The 17,040-nt window shown below is 40.4% G+C and overlaps 1 protein-coding gene across 1 annotated transcript in view; it reads left to right on the top strand.

Annotated features, from left to right (window-relative positions):
* Positions 1-17,040, top strand: part of LOC138752648 (uncharacterized) — a 74,071-nt gene that overhangs the window by 33,848 nt on the left and 23,183 nt on the right. The window contains exons 9-11 of the mRNA XM_069915409.1: positions 299-577; positions 5,506-5,623; positions 8,158-8,237. Of these exons, the coding sequence (XP_069771510.1) occupies positions 299-577; positions 5,506-5,623; positions 8,158-8,237 (477 nt within the window). The remainder of the gene's footprint in view (positions 1-298; positions 578-5,505; positions 5,624-8,157; positions 8,238-17,040) is intronic.

Here is a 17,040-nt window from a genome sequence, read left to right on the forward strand (position 1 = left end):
GATGCCGCCAGAATGAATGGGGAGCATGCAAGGGGTTTTGGGTAGGATCGATCTTGGGGGGGCGTGTCCAGCCGGCAGTAGCCAATCACAGCATTACAGGGATTGACAGGTTCTTCATTAGCCAGGGCATCAAAGGTTATGGGGAGAAGTCTGGGCAGTGAGGCCAAGCGGGAAAATGGATCAGCTCATGACTAAATGGTGGGACAGACTTGATGGGCTGAATGGCCTATTTCTGCTCCGATGTCTGATGGTCTTATGGTGCCTGTGGTCTCACTGTTTTTTTTTGTTAATTTTTCAGCTGCACCTACCACCCTTTCACTGGAATCTGTGAAGTACCCGAGCTATTTTGTCCATTATTATAACAACGGAAGAGTTTCACTAGAGAAGTGGCAGATGGCCGATGCTTTTCTCAAACAGGCCTCGTTCATTGTCCATAAAAATAGATGGTTCACCAATTATGATGCTTTTGAATCCTGGATATTGCCTAACCAATTTCTCACTGCCAGCCCTGATGGGCCTTTATCAATGAAAGCCTATAGTGTTGGCAACGAAGAGAGCATGAGCTTCATGGTCACAGGTAAGTGTTTTCAAAGATTGTTCGTTGAGGCTGACACCTCTCCAGACCAATGTGAACAGTTTGGTCGCCTTGTTCAGAGTCACACAGGAGTGAAACAAGCCATTCAGCTCACTGCCAAGGGGACTGGACCAGCTGGAAAAATGGGCTGAAAAATGGCCGATGGAATTTAATGCAGACAAGTGTGAGGTGTTGCATTTTGGAAGGACAAACCAAGAAAGGACGTACACGAAGAATGGTCGGGCACTGAGGAGTGGGGTAGAAGAGAGGGACCTGGGAATACAGATACATAATTCCCTGAAAGTGGTGTCACAGGTGGACAGGGTTGTAAAGAGAGTTTTTGGCATATTGGCTTCATAAATCAAAGTACTGAGTATAGGAGTTGGGATGTTATGGTGAAGTTGTACAAGACATTGGCAAGGCCAAATGTGGAATATTGTGTGCAGTTTTGGTCACCGAACTACAAGAAAGATATCAACAAGATAGAGAGAGTGCAGAGAAGATTTACTGGGATGATGCCGGACTTCAAGAACTGAGTTACAGGGAAAGGTTAAACAGGTTAGGACTTTGTTGAAGCCAAATTTGGAGCATTGTGTGCAGTTTGGTAACCTAACTACAGGAAGGATATCAATGAGTGGTGACAAATGGGCAAGTATCTTCTTCGTATATATTATCTAGATCGACTAGACAGGGGTGTCCTTTGTGACCAGCCTTATTTGTGTTGGTTCTTGAACCATTAGCCAAAGTGATTAGACCAGTTTGAAGGAGTTAAAGGTGAATGAAGAAGAGTGTAAATAAACTTATTTGCTGATGCTGTTCGAATATATTTAACATATCCGATGCACCATTGGGCAGGTTAGAGCAGTACGAAGCATTATCAGGTTAATTGGGATAAGAGTGAAATAATCCCTTGAGCAAGGATGGAGGATACAACTTGTAGGCAGATCGCAAAATTTAACTGGTCAGATAAAATTAAATATTTGGGAATAATTGTAGATGATAATTATAATCCTTTCTTTGGCTTGGCTTCGCGGACGAAGATTTATGGAGGGGGTAAATGTCCACGTCAGCTGCAGGCTCGTTTGTGGCTGACAAGTCCGATGCGGGACAGGCAGACACGGTTGCAGCGGCTGCAGGGGAAAATTGGTTGGTTGGGGTTAGGTGTTGGGTTTTTCCTCCTTTGCCTTTTGTCAGTGAGGTGGGCTCTGCGGTCTTCTTCAAAGGAGGTTGCTGCCCGCCAAACTGTGAGGCGCCAAGATGCACGGTTTGAGGCAATATCAGCCCACTGGCGGTGGTCAATGTGGCAGGCACCAAGAGATTTCTTTAGGCAGTCCTTGTACCTTTTCTTTGGTGCACCTCTGTCACGGTGGCCAGTGGAGAGCTCGCCATATAACACGATCTTGGGAAGGCGATGCTCCTCCATTCTGGAGACGTGACCCACCCAGCGCAGCTGGATCTTCAGCAGCGTGGACTCGATGCTGTCGACCTCTGCCATCTCGAGTACTTCGACGTTAGGGATGAAAGCGCTCCAATGAATGTTGAGGATGGAGCGGAGACAACGCTGGTGGAAGCGTTCTAGGAGCCGTAGGTGATGCCGGTAGAGGACCCATGATTCGGAGCCGAACAGGAGTGTGGGTATGACAACGGCTCTGTATACGCTTATCTTTGTGAGGTTTTTCAGTTGGTTGTTTTTCCAGACTCTTTTGTGTAGTCTTCCAAAGGCGCTATTTGCCTTGGCGAGTCTGTTGTCTATCTCATTGTCGATCCTTGCATCGGATGAAATGGTGCAGCCGAGATAGGTAAACTGGTTGACTGTTTTGAGTTTTGTGTGCCCGATGGAGATGTGGGGGGGCTGGTAGTCATGGTGGGGAGCTGGCTGATGGAGGACCTCCGTTTTCTTCAGGCTGACTTCCAGGCCAAACATTTTGGCAGTTTCCGCAAAACAGGATGTCAAGCGCTGAAGAGCTGGCTCTGAATGGGCAACTAAAGCGGCATCGTCTGCAAAGAGTAGTTCACGGACAAGTTGCTCTTGTGTCTTGGTGTGAGCTTGCAGGCGCCTCAGATTGAAGAGACTGCCATCCGTGCGGTACCGGATGTAAACAGCGTCTTCACTGTTGAGGTCTTTCATGGCTTGGTTCAGCATCATGCTGAAGAAGATTGAAAAGAGGGTTGGTGCGAGAACACAGCCTTGCTTCACGCCATTGTTAATCCTTTATATGAATTAAAATATTTGTCATTATTGATTAAAATTAAAGGTGACTTAAATTGATGGAAGAATTTACCAATAACTTTAATAGGATGTGTAAATTGTATTAAAATGAACATACAATATATCTTTTACATATACAGTATCTATTCCAATCGATTCCACATAGGACTCCGAAAAAGTTTTTTAAGGATTTAAATGTATTGGTGAGGACTTTTTTCTGGAAAGATAAACTAGTAAGAGTGCCTTTACAAAACTTTACTTGGAAATATGCTTTAGGAAGTTTGCAACTACCGCATTTACAAAATTATTATGAAGCGGCACAATTAAAGTGTATTAATAAAATGTTTGAACTACAACAATCTTTGAGTTGGGCTAAAATTCAAATGGCTCAGATTAATGAACAAAGAATAGAACAATTTATTTATAAATAGAATCCCCAACTTTTGCAAAATTATCATTTACTGGTGTTAAAACATTTAATGGAGTTATGGTACAAGAAAAATCTTGTTATAAGGACTGAAGGTAAAATTTTAGTTAAAACTCCTTTGTATAAGGTATAAGCTTTTTGTCAGTGAATAATCTACTTTTGAAAATTTAGGAACAGAAAAGTATTAGATTGGTGGAAGATTGTTATGAAGCTGAGTATTTTGCTTCATTTCAGATTGAAGGAAAAAGTCGGAATTTCTTCGAATACTTATTATCAGCTTTGTTATTAGACAATTTTGGGCAAAGTTTGAGGTTACCTAGATGAACTAGATTTGAAAGTTTAATTATTGAAGGAAGTAAGAAGGGATTTATTACAGAGATGTATGCCTTATTGCAGCATAAAATGTTTATAAATTCTGTGAAGATGTTTATAAATCGAGAATGAAGTGGGAAAAAGATCCGTCTATTTCAATTTCTCAGGACGATTGTGAGGAAAGTGTGACTAAATTAGTGAATGCACGGTACAGATTATAATTATAATTTTATACATCAACTCTAACTCCTGACAGGTTAAAGAAATATGGATTTATTTCCTCGGATATGTGTTTTCGATGTGGTGAACCAGTAGGGCCTTTTTAACGTTCAGTATAGTTGTGTGAGAGGGTGAAACCTTTTTGAAATAGAATTATGGAATTTTTAGAGGGTTTATTTAAATTTAAATTTTCATTAGATTCATTAGTATTTTTGTTGGGATATATTAAAAAAATGGAGTTTGGAATTAAAATTGGATAAATTTCAGATTGCATTTATACGATTGGGCACTGGCGGTGGCAAGAAAATGTTTAGCCATTACTTGGAAAAATGAAACTGAGTTAAGTATTGAAAGATGGCACATGGAGATGAGGTCCTGTATCCCATTGGGAAAGATAATGTATAATTTATGTAATAACTATTCTTTTTTTGTTAATGTGTGGAGCCCATATATGAAATGTCTGGGTTTAAATATGTAATGGGTTGTTTGGTGACATCCAATACGGTGTTTGGTGGTTTATTATATGTCTAATTTTTTTCTTGGGCTGATTAGTGGGAGAGGAGGGGATGGAGTGGGAGGGGATTACATGGGAGAAAATTATGTATATCTGTAATTTGTATTTGATTGTGTGCTTTGTTTTGGATAATAAATAAAATATACAAAAAAAAAGAGAGAGGGCAGAGAAGATTTACTGGGATGTTGCCCGGATTTCAGGAACTGAGCTACAGGGAAAGGTTAAACAGGTTAGGACTTTATTCCCTGGAGCATAGAAGAATGAGGGGAGATTTGATATTTAAAATGATGAGGTGGATAGACAGAGTAAATGTAGGTCGGCTTTTTCCACTGAGGGTGAGTGAGATACAAACCAGAGGACATGGGATAAGGGTGAAAGGGAAAAAGATTAGGGGGAACTTCTTCACACAGAGAGTGGTGGGAGTGTGGAATGAGCTGAATGTGGGGTTGATTTTACTATTGATGAAGAATTTTGACAGGTACATGGAGAAAGAGGTATGGAGGGCTATGGACTGGGTGCAGGACAGGCAAAAAAAGAGTTTGGCACAGACCAGAAGGTCTAAAGGGGCCTGTTTCTGTGCTGTAATATTCTATGGTTCTATGTTCCTACCTCCATGCTGACCAGCGGGCACCTATCCACCATGAGGGCCTTCGATTACTGGCCACGTAATGGCCCTACACTCCCACTCTCTGTTTCCACCCATCAAGTCACTCCTCTGTCTCACGTTGGTTCCCATGTGATGCCAAGGTTGCGGATGATTCGAAGATAGGTGGAGGGGTGGATCGTGTTGAGGAAGCAGGAGGTCTGCACAGGGACTTGGACAAGTTGGGAAAATGCCAGGGATCTGTTTCGGATTAGAACGATGGGTGATGGGTGAAGCTGCAGAGGGCCGTTACTGTGCTCCATACCTCTCTCCAATTTCTTCCACCCAAGAACCAGGATTGTTTTTTCCATATCAACATTTTAAAAGAGATGGCGGGGTAAGCATAGCAATCAGTACTACTCTGTTACAGCATTCGAATCCCGTGCTGTCTGTAAGGAGTTTGTACGTTCTCCTTGTATCAGCGTGGGTTTTACCCAGCGCCTCCAGTTTCCTCCCACCATTCAAAACATACCGGGGTTGTAGTTTTATTGGGTATAATTGGGCGCATGGACTCAAGGACCGAAAAGGTCATTACTGCACTATATGTCTAAACTTAAAATTTAAAACAAATAAATAATCTCCTTTGATCTTTCCATTACATTTACAGAGAGTGGCTCCAAAGCACCAAATTATGTCCCATGTGAGTGGAGATATCGACCGTGTGAGAATATTTGTAAAAAGACCTGCCAAGATCCATGGGGAACTGGGTGCTCACTGACTCCAAAGTAAGTGCCTATTTCCCAGTGCAAGGCACCATTTCCTTCAACGTGCACATGGTCTAATTCAAACAGGAGCTGCACACCAGGTGCTGGAGAAATTCAGCAGGTCAGGCAGTAGATCATCAACATTTCAGGCTAAAATCCTCATCAGAAACATTATTTATCTTAATGTCTATCAATTATTCAAAGGAATTACCAAAGTGGTTAACACAAATGGTTTGGATTTTTAAAAACGGAACAGTTAATGCATTAGTGTTACAGCACAGTGTTTTGGACCGGCGTTCAAATCCCGCGCTGTCTTTAAGGAGTTTGTACATTCTCCCCACGTTCATGTGGGTTTTTCCTAGGGGTTCCAGTTTCCTACCACCATTTGAAATGTATCGTTGGTGGGGGGGTGGGGGGTGGTTGAAGGTTAACTGGGTGTAAATTGGGTGGCACGGGCTCATGGGCCAAATGGTCTGTTCCCATGATGTTTGCCATTTTCAAATTGTTTTTAGTTATGGTCCTTCGCAGGACTCTGTACAAACTTTATGGACGCCTTTCCCTCCTGATTTATGAAGGTCAATATACCAAAAAGCTCTCTTCATAACCCTATAAGAACATAAACATCAGAAATAGGGGCAGGAGTTGGCCGTCGGGCCCATCGAACCTTCTCCACCATTCGATGAGATCATGGCTGATCTGATCATTGATTCAGCTTCACCCACCTGCCTTTTCCCCATATCCCCTAATTCCTTTTTTTAATGTAAAAATCTATCTCACTGAACCTTAAATATGTTTAATGAAGTCACTTCAACCACTTCCCTGGGCAATGCTACTCCTCCCCCTTTAATTCTCCCCACCCCGGTTCTATCCCATCTAAAGCAATGGGAGCCTGGAACATTGAGCTGCTAGTCCTGCCCCTCCTGCAACCAAGTCCTGTGGCTCCTATACCTCTTGCCTGATGGCAGCAGCGAGAACAGAGCGAGTGATGTGGATCCTTGATGATTGCTGCTGCTCTCCAACAGCGTTGTTCCACGTGGATGTTCTCGATGGCAGGGAGAGTTTTGCCTAATGATGTACTAGGTTGTGTCCAGTTTTATGTACTGCACAAAGATTGCACAACGCCTTGGGTATACAGGCAAGAAACAATTCCATTCAATTCAAGGAAGCCTTGGGGAAGATCAAAATCAATTTAGAATCAATAATTTCTCAATTCCAACAAGGACCGGATCATAACATAACATAACATAACAATTACAGCACGGAAACAGGCCATTAGGCCCTTCTAGTCCGCACCGAACCAAACACCCCTCTCTAGTCCCACCTCCCTGCACAATGCCCATAACCCTCCATCTTCTTCTCATCCATATACCTGTCCAACCTTTTCTTAAATAATACAATTGACTCCGCCACCACTATTTCTCCCGGAAGCTCATTCCACACGGCTACCACTCTCTGAGTAAAGAAGTTCCCCCTCATGTTACCTCTAAACCTCTGCCCCTTAATTCTTAACTCATGTCCTCTTGTTTTAATCTTTCCTCCTCTTAACGGAAATAGTCTATCCACATCCACTCTGTCTATCCCTTTCATAATCTTAAATACTTCTATCAAATCCCCTCTCAACCTTCTACGCTCCAAAGAATAAAGACCTAATCTGTCCAATCTCTCCCTATACTCTAGATGCTTAAACCCAGGTAACATTCTGGTAAACCTTCTCTGCACTCTCTCCACTCTGTTTATATCCTTCCTATAATTAGGCGACCAGAACTGCACACAGAACTCCAAATGAGGCCGCACCAACGTCTTATACAATCTCAACATCACCTCCCAACTCCTATATTCCATGCAATGATTGATAAAGGCCAGCATACTAAAAGCCTTCTTCACCACCCTATTCACGTGAGTTTCTACCTTCAGGGAACGATGTACCTTTACTCCTAAATCTTTCTGCTCTTCTGTATTCCTCAATGCTCTCCCATTTACCACGTATGTCCTGTTCTGATTCTTCTTACCAAAATGAAGCACCTCACACTTATCAGCATTAAATTCCATCTGCCATTTTTCAGCCCACTTTTCTAAGCAGCCTAAATCCCTCTGCAATCCTTGAAAAACTTCTTCATTATCCACTATTCCGCCTATCTTAGTATCGTCTGCATATTTACTAATCCAATTTACCACCCCATCATCTAGATCATTAATGTATATAACGAACAACAATGGGCCCAATACAGATCCCTGAGGCACACCACTGGTCACCGGCCTCCAACCTGACAGACAATTATCCACTACCACTCTCTGGCCTCTCCCTTTCAGCCAATGTTCAATCCATTTGACTATCTCAAAATTTATACCTAAAGACTGCACCTTCCGAACTAACCTTCCATGTGGTACCTTATTGAAGGCCTTACTGAAGTCCATATAGACAACATCCACTGCGCTACCCTCATCCACATTCCTAGTCACCTCTTCAAAAAATTCAATCAGATTGGTCAAACATGACCTTCCTCCCACAAATCATCTGACTGAATGCAGTAACTTCTCACTGTTTTATTTGGCAGAATTGAAGGATGCTTTCCACATTGTCCAGAAAACATGCTACTGGACGATAGAACATACAGATGTGTCCATCCGGCTGACTGTAAGTTTGCAATGTTGCTTGTCAAAGTGGTAATTCTTCACTCTATGGAAGGTTATATACCTCAATTCACAGGATAGTTGAATGCTACTGCAAAAAAAAAAGACACTCCTTATGGTATTAAATCCATAAGATACAAGAGCAGAAGTAGGCCATCGATTCTGCCCCGCCATTCCATCATGAGCTGATCCATTCTCCCACTCAGCCCCACTCCCTGGCCTTCTCCCCATAACCTATGATAACCTGACTATTCAGTTACCCATCAACCTCTGCCTGAAATACACCCAATGACCTGGCCTCCAGAGCCACCCGTGGTAGGAAATTCCTGAGGTTCACCACTATCTGGTTAAAAAAATTACTCCACATCTCTTTTAAATGTGCGCCCTTCAATCCTGAAGTTGCGCCCTCTTGTCCTAGACTCAAGTCAAGTTTATTGTCATCTGATTGTACAAGTACAACCTGATGAAACAGCGTTCTCCGGTCCTTGGTACAAAACACGTGGACACACAACCAGACATAATACAGACACAGACAAACAATACGTTCTTGTTAGTTAATGCACTGCTTTTACAGCGCCAGCCAGCAGGGTTCGAATCCTGTGCTGTCTGTAAGGAATTTGTACTTTCTACCCGTGTCTGCATGGGTTTCCCCGGGGAGCCAGTTTCCTCCCACCCTTCAAAATGCACCAGGGGTTGTACGTCGAATGTAATTGACTATTGACCAACAGCACTTAAATCAACAGTGATGAAGTGATTGAAAGGCTGGTGTTGAAGCCTATCAGCTCCTGTCTGAGTAGTGACATGGATCCATTCCAGTTCGCCTATCACGGCAACAGGTCTAGGGTGGATACCACCTCACTGGCTCTACACAAAGTCCTGGAACACTTGGACATCAAAGATACATACATCAGGATGCTCTTTATCGACTACAGTTCACCATTTAACACCATCATCCCCTCAAAACTGATCAGCAAACTCCAAGACCTGGGACTCAACATCCTACTGTGTAAGTGAATCCTGGATTTTCCCCATCTCCAGACCAAAATCATCTCCACAATTTCCATCAGTACCGGAGCACCATGGGGCTGTGCTCTTAGCCCCCTGCTCTACACCTACGACTGTGTAGCTCAGTACGACAATAACACCATCTACAAATTAGCCAATGGTCCCACGGTGGTGGGTTGTGTAAAGGAAGGGGATGAGTCAGCGTACAGGAGGGAGATTGAAAACGGCTGAATGGTGCACCAACAACAACCTCACACTCAATGTCACCAAAACTAAGGAGCTGATTGTTGACATTAGGAAGGGAAAGCCAGAGGTTTATGATCCAGTGATCATTGGGGGATCAGAGGTGGAGAGGGTGAGAACATTTAAGTTCTTGGGAGTCTTTATCTCAGAGGATCTTTCCTGCACCCAACACAACAATGGCATCATGAAGAAACCATGTCAGCGCCTCTACTTCTTCAGGAGTTTGCGGAGGTTTGTTTTGATACCAGAAACCCTGGCAAATTTCTATAGATGTGTGATGGAAAGTGCACTGACCGGCTGCATCACAGTCTGGTACGGAGACACCAATACCCCCAGCCATAAAGCCCTCCAGTAGATAGTGGACACAGCCCAGGTCATCACAGGCAAAACCCTCCCCACTATTGAGAACATCTACAGCAGTGGTTCTCAACCTTCTTTTCACTCACATCCCACTTTAAGTAATCCCAAGGCCATCAGTGCTGTATGATTAGTACGGGATTGCTTAAGGTGGGATGTGAGTGGGAAGAAAAGGTTGAGAATCACTGCTCTAGACCCAATTGTTACTGAAATATTTTGCTTGAGAAAAATTGTCATTGCCCCATTTCCTTTGGAGTTACGAAACCATGCACATAACAAGTCAATGAGGGACGATTAAAACAGTGCTTTTTCAAACTTTTTCTTTCCACCCACATCCCACTTTAAGTAATCCTTTACTAATCACAGAACACCAATGCAGAGGGAATACTTAAAGTGGTACGAGAGTGGGAAGAAAAAGGTTTAGAATCATTGATCTACAGAGGACATCAAGGACCATCAAGGATCCACATCACCCAGCACATCCTCTGTTCTCGCTGCTGCCATCAGGAAAGAGGTATCGGGGCCACAAAACTCATACCACCAGATTCAGGAACAGCTGCTCCCCCTCCACTATCAGACTCCTCAACCACAAACTCAGTCAGGGACTCGTTTAAGGACTCTCACTTGTGCACTTTATTGATTTTTAATTCTCTCTGTATTGCACAGTCAGTTTGTTGACATCTGTTATCTGTTTACAGTTCTTTTATTTGTTTACATGTTTATGTTGTGTACAGTTTATTTTTGCACTACCAATTAATGGTAATTCTGTGGCTCCCGCCAGGAAAGGAATCTCAGGATTGTATGTGATCTCTGTACTCTGACAATAAATCTGAAATCAGAAAATTTGAAATCTAATTGGGTGACATGGGCACGTGGGCTGATAGGGCCTGCTACTGTGCTGTATGTCTATATTATTTTAAAATATATATATACACACACTCACGCACACACGCACGCATGCACTTGCACGCGCACACGCACACGCACACGCACACACACACAAATAAATAAATAAATTTTGCTTCATTAATATGAACATCTCGGAGAGTCAGTGTGAGCGGTTCCTTTGGTCATTCACCATTCTCCCTGCCCATGGGAAGAAGCTGTTCCTCAGCCTGGTGGTGCTGGCTCTGATCCTCCTGGATCTCTTCCCTAGACTCCCCTTTCATGGGAAATAACTTTGCCACATCCACTCTGTCCAGGCCTTTCAACATTCAAAATGCTTCTATGAGGTCCCCCCTCATTCTTCTGAATTCCAAGGAGTCCAGTCCAAGAGACGTCAAATTTTCCTCATGTGCCAATCTTTTCATTGAAGGAATCATTCTTGTGAATCTTCTCTGAATCCTCTCCAATGCCTGCACATCCTTTCTTAAATAAGGAGCCCAAACCTGTCCTCAAATCCAAGGGAGGCCTCAGCAGGGCCTTATAAAGACTCAACATCCCAGCTTCAAAACAATCTTCTATTTTCCTAATCCCCATTCGACTCCAAATCCTCAAAATTTAATTATCCAAAGAAAAAGAAAGGTCTATTTTGATATGAAGGAATTATTTGAGAAATAAAACCTTTTCCACCTATTTCATGATCTATTTTATTTCACAATTCAATCAAATGTTTCAAAACAAGCGTGTCGCTATTTCCTATTAACAATTTGAATTCCATTTATAAAAAAAAGTCCTGCATACAGTTTGCTCCTATTTTACCCAATTATATTTTAACCCAGGCTGGAGATTTATCTACATCAAACATCCCATTAATAAATTTAAATTGAGCTGCCTTATAACAATTCTTAAAATGGGGAAGTTGCAAACTTGCTAATTCAAAATTCCAGATCAATTTTTCCAAATGCTCTCTCGCCATCTTTCCTTTCCATAAAAACTTCGGAATACTTGAATGTAAATCCTAAAAAAAAATTTTTGAGGCATGTAACAGGGAATTGACTGAAAAAGACATTGAACACTTGAAAAAATATTCATCTTTATACAATTCACTCTACCTACTAGAAAATTATTCCATATATTCAAATCTTCTTTAATTTTATTAACTAAAGGTAAATCATCCAATTTACATAAATTATTTATGTCATTATCAACTTTAATCCCCAACTATTTAATTCCATCCTCTAGCCACTTAAATTGAGCAAATTCTCTACACAGAGTATAATCACCTTTGACCAAGAGTATAATTTCATTTTTGTCCCATTTAATCTTATAACCCAATATTTCACCATATTCTTCCAATCTTATATATAATTGACAGAAAGAATTTTTGGGATCTGTCCCATATAAACCATCATCACCAAATAAATTCCCCTTATGTTCCTCTTGACTAATCTTAATGTTAGAATCTTGTCTTATTAACTCTGCTAAAGGTTCTATTGCTAAAACTGAAGATAAAGGACATCCGTGTCTACTTGATCGAGACAATGGAAAAGCAGAAGAAATTTGTCCATTAGTTACAACTTTAGCAGAGGGATTTTTATATAAAGTTTGAACCCAATTGATAAATGTAGATCCAAAGCCACATTTTTCTAAAAACTTAAATAAGTAATTCAATTTTAATTTATCAAAGGCTTTCTCAGCATCAAAAGGTTCCACCACCAATAAGTCGTCTTTCTGTTAGGATAAATATAATAAACTGATCAATCCAGCAACATTATATTGGCAGATTGGTGTTTTTAATAAAACCAGTTTAATTGATATGAATTAAATTCTGTAGCTATCTAGCCACTCTATTTTCCAAAATTTTAGCAATAATTTTATAATCAGCATTTAATGAAGATACTGGCCTATAAGATTAAGTTTTTAACAAATCTCTATCTTTCTTGGGTATCACAGTTATAATTGTATTTGAAAAATATTCCGGTAGAATAATTCGCTGCTTGTTTCAGCACCTCCATAAAAGGTTTTAATAAATCTTTAAATTTCTTATAAAATTCAGGCAGAAAACCATCCTCCCCTGGTGACTTACCACTTTGCAAAGAACTGAGTACTTCACTAATTTTTCTTTCCATAAATGGAGCATATAAATCTTTTTGATCTTGACAATTCAAGGTAGACAAACTAATTTGAGACAAAGAATCATCAATGTTAACCTCATCACTATTTAACTGGGATCTGTATAAATTAAAGTAAAAATCCTTAAATGAATAATTTATTTCTTGAGGTTTATAAGTAATTTTCTTAGAATTCTTTTTAATAGCATTAATTGTTCTAGAGATTTGTTCTGCCTTCAATTGCCAAGCTAAAATCTTATGCACTCTTTCTCCCAATTCATAATACTTTTGTTTAGTTCTCTCAATCAATTTTTTGGTTCTATAAGTCTGGATCATATTATAATAAAATTTCTCCTTTATTATATTATCCCTTTATTCATCTCTATCACTTTTTCCGTTAATCTAATTCTTTAGTATAATCCTTCTTAATTTTTGCTGAATAACTTATATGATTTCTTAAATAAGCTTTCAAAGCATCCCAAAAAATAAATTTATTGTCCACTGAATTGTTTAATTTATAAAAAATACTGAATTTGTTTTCTTGTAAAATCACAAAAATCTACCCTTTTCAACAATGTAGGATTTAAACTCCATCTATAAAACAAATTTTCCTTTTCAGAAACTAAACATGACATCAAAAGTGGTGAATGATAAGATCCTAGCTTTATACTCTGCATGTATAACTCTTCCTTGTAACTGTGCCGACTTTAAAAACATGTCTATTCTCAAATAAGAATCATGCATATAAGAAAAGAAAGAATAATCCTTTACCTTTGGATTTAACCTTCGCCAAATATCTATCAAATTCATATATTTCCAAGTCAAAATTCTTTTTGCAGTTTTAGTCCTGGTGACAGACTTCTGTGACTTATCCAAAATTGGACCAAGACAACAATTAAAATCTCTTCCAACTAAAACATTTTCATGGGCCTCAGCAAGATGCATAAAAATGTCATGAATAAATCTTCCTTCATCCCATTCTTATTAATCAAAATAGCATCCCCTCTTGTTTTTGAATTAAATGATGAAGCTGCCACTTGCCCTACCCAATCTGTTTTTAATTTTTGATGCACTTTCTCAGTTAAATGTGTCTTTTGTAAAAACAAGTAATATCATTTTTTAATATGTCAAAACATTTTTTCTCTTAATTATGCTATTAAACCCATTTATATTAAAAATTACAAAATTTAATACATTACTAACTGCCATTTCTAAAGTCCAAAAAATAAAGAACTCTCACCATTGGACCCCCCGCTGCATAAAAACCTTCAATTGTATGTGACATCTCCAAGTAAGAAACAAATAGAAGAAAAAAAAACTAAAAACCTAAAAAATGCCCTGGAAATAAAAGGTACTGATTTTTCAAAAAGTACTACTTCGCTCTATTGTTCGGGAAGCAGCTTCACCACAAAATGGCATGCGGCTATAGAAGGAGAAGACAAAAGGTTCCCCCCCCCCCCACCCCACAGAATACACATAATAATTAAACAGTTCATTTATAGGTGTAAAGAAGCTTCTTCTTTAATCCTTTGGTCATCATTGATCTCAATTGATTCTTGCTGCTTTGACATTTGATCTGCAACTGGCTTCTTGCTAGGTCCATCTGCCAAAATGTGCTGAGTGACTTGACCCTGAACATCCATTTGTTGATCTTGTTTAATATTCAGAAGAGAATTTGCAAATTCCAAAGCTTCATCTTCATCAGTAAAGAACCGTGATTGATTTTCTCCAGAAAACACTTGAAGTGCGGCTGGGGATCAGAAAGAGGATTTTCACAGTTGACAAGCTTAAATCTGCATAGAAAAATACCTTATTATTTGCCACTGTTTAGGGACCTTGGTATTATTGGACATTTTGTTTCTTTGTCTTGATAACATAAACATCTAATCAAAATCGAGCATGGTGCTTGTGCTGGGAATGGCTTCTTTCTATTAGCCCTGTGTGCTCTATCTAGTTCAAGTCCATTTGGAAAGTACTCAGGACCCAGAACCTCTGGAATCCATTTTTGAAATAATTGTAGCGGATTAGAGCCCTCAACATCGCCATCCAAACCGACAATCTTCACATTGTTCCTGCGACTGTGATTTTCCAATACATCAATCTCTTGTCAAAGTTCTTTCCTTTGTACTTCCCATGACAGAATCTTCCATTTTAGTAACTGTATCTTTACATTATTCCACTTCATAACAATAATCTTGAATATCATCTTCGATTTTCTGGACTTGAATTTTAACTTCATCAGCTTCAGTATATTTTGCCATTTCTTTAATATTTTTCATCTCACCCTCAACATATTCAAATTATACTTTAACCTCACTTCTGACAGATACAAATTGCAAATCCAAATGTTGACACATTAACTGGTTGATCATTATAGAGGTTTGTTCCGTACCTTGAGTCCGGCTTCGGGATCTCTGATAGCTTCAATCCCTTCAATCGGTCGGGCTTCATCTTTTTCATCTTCTGCTCCTGCTCCCTCCAATTCAAGCTTTTTCTTCCTTCTTTTTGTCTTGTCTCTTTGTCCTTTTGTCCCTCTGAATCACTGGCAGATGATCCTGATTCAACACCAACTTGAATCAATGGCTGGGTCTGACGAGCAACGCTGGTAATCACAGCCTTCATCGGTTCAGCCTGTTCCGTTGTGCACTGATGCAAATTTTCCTGGCACAGGTGCAGTTGTTCCTGCAATGCCTGCAGTTCGATTGTCTTCTTCTGGACACCAGCGCCATCTTCACCGGCTCCTCAGAGTCACATGAATCCTTGCCATCACAGCACAAGTCGCTCTTGGAAGGGGGAGGAACTTGAGCCTGAGGCTTCATCGTTAGGGTAGGCCCACCCTCTTCAATTGTACTAACCGCTTTAGCAAACGTTTTCTTCATCTGAATCTTACCTTGCAGCCATAATATATCAATTAGTGAATATATCCCAAAGTTTTTAAGTTTAAGAAAAATTTTTTAAAATTACTTTTAGTCAGGTTTTGATTAATCTTGCCAGGAGAGGCGTCTCCAACCTACACCATCAAGTCCTGATGTCGCGCTCACAAATCAAATTAACCTTTGCCCCTGTATCCAGCTTGAAAGGAATATCTACTCCATTTGTATGTAATGACACCGTCCACTGGTCATGTTCAACTCCGTTCCCGCTTGGCTGTTCAGTGTCTGTTGGTTTTGAATCTTCCTGTGCCCATGAAAAGTGTATCACTGAGGGCAGTTACTTCTACAGTGTGCACGCTTTCACTTCTGTTTTGTTTTCCTTTGGAAAAACATTATTTGCGTAGTGATTTTGCCCTTTGCACTTATTACAGACATTTCCATAGGCGGGGAATTGTTTTAGTGCATGTTGAAGGCCACGTCGTTTACAATTGAATATCTCTCCTTTTTGTTGTTTCCTATAATCTCGTTTCTTGTTTGTGTGGGTGGACACGCACTGTGGATCTGACTATGCCTTCGTTTTCACCAGTTTTTACACTATCACCGAACTTTTGGTGAGCTGCAGAGCTTAGTTCACTGGCATGACACATCTTCACAGCTCCAGCTAAGGTAAGCTCTGTCTCTCACAACAACCTCTCTCTCACTTTCTTATCATTAATTCCAGAACACAATATGATGACAGATCATTGAATCTTGCAGTGATCCAAAATTTCATGTTCCTCCCACCGTTCAAATCGTACCAGGGTTGTAGGTTATTTGAGTGTAATTAGATGGCTCAGGCTTGGGGCTGAAATGGCCTGTTACCGTGTTGTTTGTCTAAATTTAAATTTAAATCTCTTCATGACTGACTCGCCAGATCCAGCTCCGACAGAGTCATCAAGTTCACAGATGACTCAACAGTATTTGGCCTCGTCAGCAACGATGAGTCAGACTGCACAGAAGAAGAAAATCTCATCTTAATGTGCAAGAATAACAACAGGACCCTCAATGTGGGCAGGATGAAGGAGATGATCCTGGACTTCACGAGGACCAGGAACAACCACCCTCCACTACACACCAATAATCTGTAGTAGAGAGCACCAGGTTCTTTGGAGTTCATTTAACTAGTGACCTATCGTGGACACTCAACATCTCCTCATTTGTCAGGAAGGCACAACAGGGACTGAACTTCCTGAGAAGACTGAGGCAGGCAATTCATCTCAAGGCTAATATATCTCCAATCACATTCGCTCCAATGTTGCGTTTTGGTGCATTGCTTTTCACGAATATTGAATCATAG

This window comes from Narcine bancroftii, chromosome 1 (assembly GCF_036971445.1).
Source record: "Narcine bancroftii isolate sNarBan1 chromosome 1, sNarBan1.hap1, whole genome shotgun sequence".
NCBI classification, from domain to species: domain Eukaryota; kingdom Metazoa; phylum Chordata; class Chondrichthyes; order Torpediniformes; family Narcinidae; genus Narcine; species Narcine bancroftii.